The 9,500-nt window shown below is 40.1% G+C and overlaps 2 protein-coding genes across 2 annotated transcripts in view; one reads left to right on the forward strand and one right to left on the reverse strand.

Annotated features, from left to right (window-relative positions):
• The window catches only part of LOC104953012 (centromere-associated protein E-like), a gene marked incomplete at its 3' end in the record, with an annotated part of 8,823 nt that extends 4,207 nt beyond the window's left edge, over positions 1–4,616 (reverse strand). The window contains exon 1 of the mRNA XM_010779931.1: positions 4,504–4,616. Coding sequence (XP_010778233.1) covers positions 4,504–4,616 — 113 coding nt within the window. The remainder of the gene's footprint in view (positions 1–4,503) is intronic.
• An 881-nt stretch (positions 4,617–5,497) lies between these two features.
• LOC104953013 (ATP-dependent RNA helicase DDX51-like) lies at positions 5,498–8,942 on the forward strand (the record flags this gene model as incomplete). Its single annotated transcript, XM_010779932.1, has 4 exons — positions 5,498–5,765; positions 6,558–6,907; positions 8,060–8,241; positions 8,792–8,942. Coding segments are annotated over exons 1-4 (706 nt in total), but the record flags the coding sequence as incomplete, so codon positions are not given.
• Positions 8,943–9,500: the final 558 nt, after the last annotated feature.

A 9,500-nucleotide genomic window follows, 5' to 3' on the forward strand; every position in this document is an offset into this window, starting at 1 on the left:
ATTTCAAAACATAACCCTTCTCCAAGCAACTAAATCTTTGAATCTGCTACTTTCTGTTGCTACTTGAAGGGTTAAATTAAAGCCGCCGTCCCCTGCGCGTTCACTCGTGAACGCGCGCGCGCGCGCTTCGCGTCGGTCTCGCCTGTAAATTCAGAGGGCCCGCTACTAGTCGACCTCAACGAGCAGAGTAACTGCTCAATGCCACGTCCATTCGAATTGACCAATCTATCTTCTCTAGCTTGGCTGGGTCTTAATTTTCTTTCGCTGACTTTATGCCCCAACGTTCGCCGCTGTGGAAGCTCGTCCTGAACAACGGGGTCACAGTTCTCCTACCGCCCCCTTCCTGCTCAACGCTTCAAACTCCCTTCTTCAAATAAGGGCTACTGTTAGGTCCTACACCCTCACGGCTCGCACTGACCCGGGAAGATGTTTTTTCATGTTGCAGTTAAATGCATCCAATCTGGTGGCACTTTGGAGCACCCAAAATGATCTTATGGATACCCACCGCGTCTCAACCACTCCATATGAGTGAGCTGTATACTTTCAATAATCCCCAAAAACTCTTATGATCCACCAACTCATACAAATCTTTAACTTGTGTATGTCCTTATCTTGAATGTTTCTAGTTAGCATTTTTTTCTTTTCCAGTTTCTCTTTTCCAATCACCTTTTATTGTTTTTTTTACTGTCTATAGTACGCATTGGACTGATTTCTTCTCTTTTTTTATAATGACATTAACGTAGATAAAGGTGTGCTCTCTCTAGCTCTCTCGCTCCTCTCTCGGTCGCTCGCTCACAGACGCTTGTGCTCTCCGTGGCGACTCGACGGCTCGCGCTTAAAAAATTATAAACATATTTGTAAAGTGGGGGGGACACACCCGGGATTTCGACCGTGGGAGGGGACATGTTCCTCCTGTCCCAGTGGAAATTGCGTCTGCGGTGCCGCTCAACTTGCTTTTCTTCCGACTGGCCACGCTCGGTCCCGGCAATCAATCGATAGAAATATGCAGTTGTAGTAACTAATAATACTAAATACATTTTATTTTAGGCGCCTTTCACGACACCCAAGGCCCCGGACATTTGTTTAAAAAAAAATTGCTACGCTAATAGGCACAGAACCTGATAAAACCAACTGCAAAATCATAGAGGAGACGTCAACGTCGCGACCAAATGCAAAACATATAGTGGGACGCACTACGTGCATAAGCAGACTTTGGAACGGTGTGGTTTTTAATTGGGATTTGAATAATGGTGATTTGTGTCTTGCTGTTGTGATTGTGGCGGACGGGAGGGCGTTCCAGTCTGGGACAGCATTGCAGCTAAAAGCCCGAGCCCTGGTGACGAGGCCGTGGGGTGGGGGACGAGTCAGCGACCAGCAAGACGGCGAGTGGAGGGAGCGAGAAGGGTGTACTCCTGAAGACAGGTCAGCCAGATAGGGGGGGGGGCGGTTATCCGGCCCGCTTTGTAAGTGAGTAGCGTAGGTTTTTGAAGTTGATCAGGGATTGCACGGGAGCACGTGGAGTTGGATGAGGCTGGGTGATGGTGTTCTGCAGGCCTTGGTGCCGGTGAATGATCCGGGCTGCAGAGTTCTGTATCGATTGAGTAGTAAGTAGATTAGACCGTTTGCTATGATTGAGTTTCGCTATGCACACTGGTGGTACTTTTAATTACTTTCCTTTTTTATTTTGTTATTTTTTACTTTTGCTTTGCTTGGCGAGCTATTTCTTGAACATGCCTCGCGGCGACTCCGTTGCCCCTGCCGGGCACTAAGTGCCCGCGGGACCGTGTGGCTACACTAGTAGCCTACTGCTGAGTGCGTGGCTAGCTACATTGGATAAACTAGTCCTGTGAGTTTTACTAGATCACCCCATTTTAGATCCCAACATCTTGTAAACAAGTGGCCTGGGTTGTCTTTTGCCGTGGCCACTTTTGTGGTGTCGACCATGTTATTCTTGGTTACTATACTCACAGGCCTCCGCTCTAACTGGACTCTATGGCAGAGTCCTGCATCGGGTCGGGTACCCGCGGGTCCGCAAACAGTGATCACGGGTGGTATTTCTTTCACAAACTATTCGGGTTCGGGTCCGGGTAAAACAAAGAAGATGCGGGTCGGATCGCGGGTGTTGCATCGAAAAAATACTACAATGATAATTTAATGTACTGTTTAAACCCCCTCTGACCTTTCCCTTGCGGGCCCCGCGCATCATCATAACATATGCGCCGCAATCTGCTGCTGAAAGCGGCGCCACATTCAATTGACTGAGCGGTGAAAGGCGAAGGCTCCCTTCAGGCGGAGAATACAGCTATTGCGAAACTCCTTCTCAAGAGCAATCCATTGTCTGGGGAGGCTTGTTGGACCTCATCTAGATGGAGAACACAACCAGGTCCGCTGGGTTCGCTGCTTGCAAGAAGTGCAAACCAGTGTTGCCTATGCTAGACCGCGCTAGGTACTGTCTCATTGAAAAACATATGGAGTCGAGCTGCGCTGCCAATGCCACAGGTCGCAGACAATCAAGTCAATTACTTCCCAATCCCGTGATCTTAAGCACCCAAAAGGGAAAGACAAGGAGACGGTGTCCAAATTACAGTACAATTTTCTGCAGTGCATGTTAGATCCTTCGAACGGTGTTTGGCGATGGTTTCACTCGGCTTAGCCAGGGATTGATTGACATTGGTGCGCGGGCTGGCCGTGTCGATGCATGCGCTGTTACCGATCCGTCCCGACAAACATACTCTCGCAGAGTGGCCAAAATACGGGGGGGGGGGGGATGCAGAAGACATCGTCCAAAGCTAATTCCTCGCGCTGAGAGAACAGATGAGTGAGTACAAATGGAGCCGCTCACTTTAGACATATGGCTAGTGATTATCGGAAAATAAGCTACCTTTGTCCCACAATACAGCGAGATTTTTGCACGGCTGGATTTGTGGTCTCAGAAAGGAGAAGCCAATTGAAACCAGGGACAGTTGATGACATTCTTTTCTGCATAGTAATCTAAAGAAACACTGAGTTGTGAGATGAACATGGCGTTAGCCAGCCTGTCTGTAAAAGTCTGTTAAAAAAAAAAAGTGTGTTATATGGAATATATGTTGTTTTATATGTACGTTTTATATGTTTTATATATACGTATATTATATAATAATACAGACTCGGTAAAAGGTTATACGTCTGTTAAAAAAAAGTGTGTTAGGTCTACTATATGTCTGTTGTTTTGGCATTAGCCAGCTTGACTGTTCTAAACAATTTAAAAGTGTCCTTGTTGCAATTGCACTGGTTTCAGTTGGCTTACATTTGTTTTATATCGTCAGCCATAATGATTGTAACATTAAACCAAATAAATGCACGTGATTGTTGCATAACAATATGATAACGTTCCGTTTTTAATAAGTCACGTTTTCTGGGAGGGGCGGAGGACCATCTAATTAATGTGTCTACATGAATATAATTAAATGGAATGAACGGCATTGTATTTCCTGGATTAGGCTACCTTCGTTTTAAAGTATACTATCCACATTTCACATATGAAATGGCCAACAATTATCACTTTAAACGTCATAGGTTAGGCTACTTGATTATTATTATTATGTAGCCTAATTATTAACATCCCACGCTTTTTGAGCCAAATACGCAACTGCGTGTATTCATAATTTCATGATTCTCTGCATCATAAGCAGCTCGAATACATCGTCCAGCTGAGCATTTATGGGAAACGCAACAAATGAATAGTTTATTTTCAGTAAGTGTTACTGGACACAGTGGACAGCTCCTCAAAGTCCTACAGCTTGTATTTAAGGCAGCGCAGCGCTCTCTCGGGAGCTCCATTTCCCTTTAATCGTGCTCATGTGAATATTTATTTAAGTATTTCAATGTTTTGCTACTTTGTACTTCTACATGTATTTAATCCCTTTAGTTACTTTACAGATCTGGATGAATGATGTGAAATATAATCAAGTGTTAAATCAGACTTTAGTTCCACCTGGATTAAATTCACAAGCTACCCTGCAGTATACAAAGTCATTCAAACTAGCTGCACCTTTACCAGCTTTGAGAACACTTTAATGATCAATCATTATAAAACATCATATATATTATTCTGAAATGGACCAATCTGCACAATGACTACTTTTACTGTCGCTACTTGAACTATATTTTGATAATACTTTTCTACTTTTACTTGAGGAACATTTTGAATGCAGGACTTTTACTGAAACAGAGTATTCCTACACTCTGGTATTTCTACTTTTACTAAAGTACAAGATCTGAATAATTCTACTTTTACTCTAGTAAATATCTATACTTATACCACCTCTGTTTATAGCCTATGAAAAAAACTATTGGAAAACGAAGGCTAAAGCTAACGTTAGCAGATAGTGACAATGTATGCTAGCTAGCTAGCTAGCTCAACGATTCCTTAAATAATATTGCGACAGAAAAACTTTTCAGTTCACATCACGCTCTGCCGCTCTGCTCTGAACACCTGAACGGCCCGTTCTAACAGCTGCTCACCAGCGGTGCAGTCTGTGCCACAGTGACTCCGCACAGTTAACGAACGCACCGTAGATAATGTAGCTGACCCTCATGCCGGAGCAGCAGAGTTCAGCCGGCCCGCCGACAGGCATCAAGACTCGAGCACACAGCTCGCGCTTCATATATTAAAAAATAACACCATGCGCGTCATGATGGCACATAACAGCTCGCGACCGCAGATTATTTCGGCGATTAGATCAAATGTAAATTATATTTGACGCAACTTTAGTTACATTTCCATGACTTTTCCAAAACTCTGGGAAAAATAGTTTTCCACAACTTTTCCAGGGCCTGGAATTTGCACTTTGAATTTCCATGACTTTTCCAGGTTTTCAATGACCGTACGAACCCTGACTGGAACAAAATACTTGTATTTTACGTCCAACTGTAGCTAACGAATGAATGAAATGAAAAACCAAACAGTAACATTAGCATGCATTAGCATTAACGCTCCATAACCTACCGTTAGCTCTAAACTTGTATTTTATTAATGCTAACTTAGCTGTTGGCGGCAGACTTACCTTGGAATAAGTGGACGGACCCGAACACATACTTTTACAGCAGACTCCTCTGCCATTGTTCTTTGTAATAGTAAGTGAACTGTCCAAACTTAAATTGGAAGGCAAACTAATACATCTCTCATAAATGCCAAAAAAAAAACCTGAAGACGAATAAACGGACACTGGTGGACTCAAATGTGAATGCCTCCCTCAGTTTCAAAAGAAAACCGTCACTGGTTTTAAAATCTCCCACTTTGTTTTGATTGGTCAACGTCATCGGGTGGACAAATCCAAATGAGGATGTGAACTGAGGATGTTGGTTTAAGTGAGATTTTCATTTATTTAAAAAGAAATCTATTTTGACAAAAATGTTTTAAATAGGCAAATTGGTGTCAAAGGGAAAACAAGTTTTTCTTACTTCAATTTGTGCACCAAAAAGTCAAGTAAATATGGTAGCGCCCAACTAGTGACGCACAAAATAGCCGCTGCTTGAGTGTCGTCATCAAACTGCGTTTTGTACTGTAAGTGTGGAAAACACATGATAATTTTGTGTTTTTTCTAGTTCATTTGAAGTTGAGCGTTTATAGTGATTTAAATAATCAGAGTTCTTAACGAATCTAGACATGGTTAATTGATATTCAGCGAACACCATTTTCAAACTCGAGATAGCTGAAAAGAACACACAAACTGTCCTGGAGTGATTTACCTTTCTGAGGGAATGTCTCTGTTTGTTGTAAACAGGTAGGCTCATGTTATCTACTAGCTTTCATTTTTGGTATTTGTTTGTTTTGTCACATAAATACATGACTTTGGAGTTATATGGTTGTATCTTGCTTTTTAAAGCTTTTAAGATAATAAGTATATGATTTTCACATCACGGTCATAAGAAGAATAAGTTATATTTCATTTTTATTCTTACTATTTTAAGTTGTATTCTTACTGTATATACTTTCCGCTCTTGTAAATGTTATTTGCATCTTATTCTATCCTTTAAACAACTCGTGTAATGCTTAACACTGCTGCTTGAACACAATAATTCCCCAATTTGGACTTTAAGTATATATCTATCTATCATCTATCTATTTAAAAATGAGCACTTTGTCTGCCAGTTATGTTGTGTTTAATCTTATGACATGTTTTATTGATCTAAATGTGTTCCGCCTATCATGGCTTTTGGTCTTTATAGGGAAGAAACATTCCTGTTTTTCTATTTGTTAAAACCCCTTTTCTCCAGTGGTCAAAACATGTTGACCTTTCTAATGATTAAGTCTCTCCGTTGTTTCTTGATTTTATATTTAAATGACTGGATTGTTTTCCTTTTTTATCCTAAGATAAAAGATAACTTTCAACTTAAATGGCATTTATATTAATGTAATTCCATAATGTAAAAGAGAAAAGGGCGAATACCCAATAAATGTAGGATGATATATTTTTAAGGCTACAAGCTGCTCAATTGACCAAAAGTGTATGTGCTGTGCTTTTGCTGAAGAAGTGGGCAGAATAATGAGTAACACCTGTCATGTGTCCTCACAGGTATCTTGGAGAGGAGGTAAATGGGAGCATCTCGAAGGAGTCTCGCTCTCAGGCGTTACTGGCTAAGCTGCAACAGAAGGCCAAAGAGAAGCAGAGACAGAGTTTGACGGAAGAAACACAAAAGTCACCTAAAGAACGGACGCAAAAGAATGTCAAAAAGAAAAGAAAAGCTGACAAGGACAGCAGTCAGGAGCCTGAACACAACAAGAAACGGAAATCTGAAGCAGCAGCTGTTATTGTCTCAGAGAAGGATAACCACGACGAGCCGGTCGAGGAGGAGAAGAAGCAGACAAGTGCAAATGAGAAGAAGAAGAAGAAGAAGAAGAAGAAGAAGAAGAAGGATCAGTCAGGTATGTGCTTGTTCTTGTATTTATTTACACGATAACACCAAATTGGGCAATACATTGATGTTGTGAGATGATGCCTCTTATTGAGGCCTAACAATACATTGATGTTGTGAGATGATGCCTCTTATTGAGGCCTAACAATACATTGGTATGAACAATATTGTCAGATTCAGCTTAGTTGTTAGCAATGAAAATGTTAAGTCCTATGCTTTTCCAGCAGTGTAGCAAATAAAATACAGAAATAATTCGACTATCACATGAAAAATGGAGATGAGATAATACTTTAATACTGTATAGTTGAATGAAATACTTATTGTAATAATATATCAATACGTGGACTATAAATAGTGGAATTTGCTATAAACACAAGTAAGTGAATACACTTACAGTAGAGCTCAGAATTGTTGGTTATACTGTCCCTATGTCTGGTGAAATGTATTGGTTATAAATAGTTATGAATGAACAAAAAGACAGTGAAGTGTTACAATATACTTCTGAACAAGGCTCATGTGAGACCTCTCCTCATTTTTTGAGCGCTCCATACCAATTTCATTTGAAAAGGGTGTAAAATGTTATAAAAATATTTACCTGAGATTTTTAAATCCTTCAAATATTGCTATTGGTCTAACAAAATCCACTTTGGATACCTCACTTTGTATCTCCAGACAGTCACTGTGCAGGTTAAGAGCTAAAAGTCTTTGCTGATTTCTGATATCCGGGTTTTTTCCTCCACTCATTGTAGCGATTTGACATTCACGGCAGTGGTTTATTGATCTGTAAAGTGCATATTATGTACACAAAGAGAATATGGCTAATACGGTTTAAATGAAGTATGTATTGAAGGTTATAGGAATAATCCCTTTTCCTGAATATATCTTGTAAATAAAAACGTAAATCTGATAAACGTTGATGTCCTAAACTGTAAGAATGTGAAGCCTGTTAAATAAAGGAGCAGATGAGATATGGGACTTGGATCTTGTTGCAATCCTTGGAAAAGTAGTTGGAAAAAGTACTGCCCCCATACTGTGTTACAATATGAGAGGTATGGATGAATTAGACTATAATAAAGAGTAAGAAGACAGTTCTTACTCACTGTCCTTATTATACCAGTTGGTCTATTCATTTGATATGACTTGTTTTGTCTCTGGATTTTAGGCATTTCAGTGAAAAGTCTTCCTGACACTCCTGTGACTGGAAGAGCAGGACTGGAGGAAACAGGAGAAGGAGAAGAGAAAACGGAGACAGAAAACATAGCACCAGAACAAACCGCGGAAAAGACTCCTGCTCCAACCGGGTTCACGGTCCTGGGAGGATTTGACAACAAACCTGTCCAAAAGGTACACACACGTGTTTCTAATGCTATTAGATTCAAAGATTCAATATGCACAGTAGCTACAGTGTAGATATGGCAATGATGATCTTAAGTCCCAAGCTCCTCCAACAATGCAACATCAATATATATGAAACACGTTTAAAAAATGTAAGAAGAAACTGAGTTGAATCAAATATAGCAGATTATGTTGTGAGAACAATGTGCAAGTAATGCAGATGAAGTTAACTTTATACATGTCAGAAAAATAAATAAATACAACAAGCTAAATAATGCAGAGAATGTTGTAAGTGACCAAGTAAATGCAGGAGTCTATATCACACATGTTCATAGAATTAGATAGACGAGAACAGAATGTAACATTAAATATTGTACAGTGAAATCAAATGAAATACTGTTTATTGTAGTGATAAATATTAAGATTGTGTGTGTGTGTGTGTGTGTGTGTGTGTGTGTGTGTGTGTGTGTGTGTGTGTGTGTGTGTGTGTGTGTGTGTGTGTGTGTGTGTGTGTGTGTGTGTGTGTGTGTGTGTGTGTGTGTGTGTGTGTGTGTGTCAGGTGCACAGAGTGCTCCCTCAGTGGCTGGCTCAGCCGGATGTGATTCACAGAGACATTAAAGGACACCTGGTGAACATCTCCGAGATCCACGGACTCTCCGCTCTGCTCGTGAAGAAACTTCAGAATAATGGAATCCAGAACTTTTTCCCAGGTAATCACACAGGCTGGTTTCAGCAGCGGGTTTCAAGTGCTCGTTAAAAGGCTTGTAACAAATATAACAAATACAAATAAATTCACATTAGCGTAAATACACTGAAAGAGTGTAAACACCTGAGAAATAACAGAATGATGATGTCACAGTCAGAGGTGGTAGAACTAGTCAGATCTTGTACTTAAGTAAAAGTAGAAGTACCATAGAGTAGGAATACTCTGTTACAAGTAAAAGTCCTGCAATCAAAATGTTTCTCAAGTAAAAGTACCAAAGTATTAGCATCCAAATATACTTAAAGTACCAAAAGTAAGAGTAGTCATTGTGCAGATTGGTGCATTTCAGAATCATATAGTGAAGGAAATAATGGTTTGATCCCTTGCCGATTTTGTAAGTTTACACACTTACAAATAAATGAACAGTCTATAATTGTAATGGTAGGTTTATTTGACTAATGAGAGACAGAATATCAAAAATAATATCCAGAAATTGACCTTTTATAAAAGATAACAATGTATTTTAATTTAACTGTGGGAAATAAGTATTTGATCCCCTTGCAAC

Source organism: Notothenia coriiceps, unplaced genomic scaffold (assembly GCF_000735185.1).
Source record: "Notothenia coriiceps isolate Sejong01 unplaced genomic scaffold, NC01 NC01_scaffold00020969, whole genome shotgun sequence".
In the NCBI taxonomy this organism is placed as follows: Eukaryota; Metazoa; Chordata; class Actinopteri; order Perciformes; family Nototheniidae; genus Notothenia; species Notothenia coriiceps.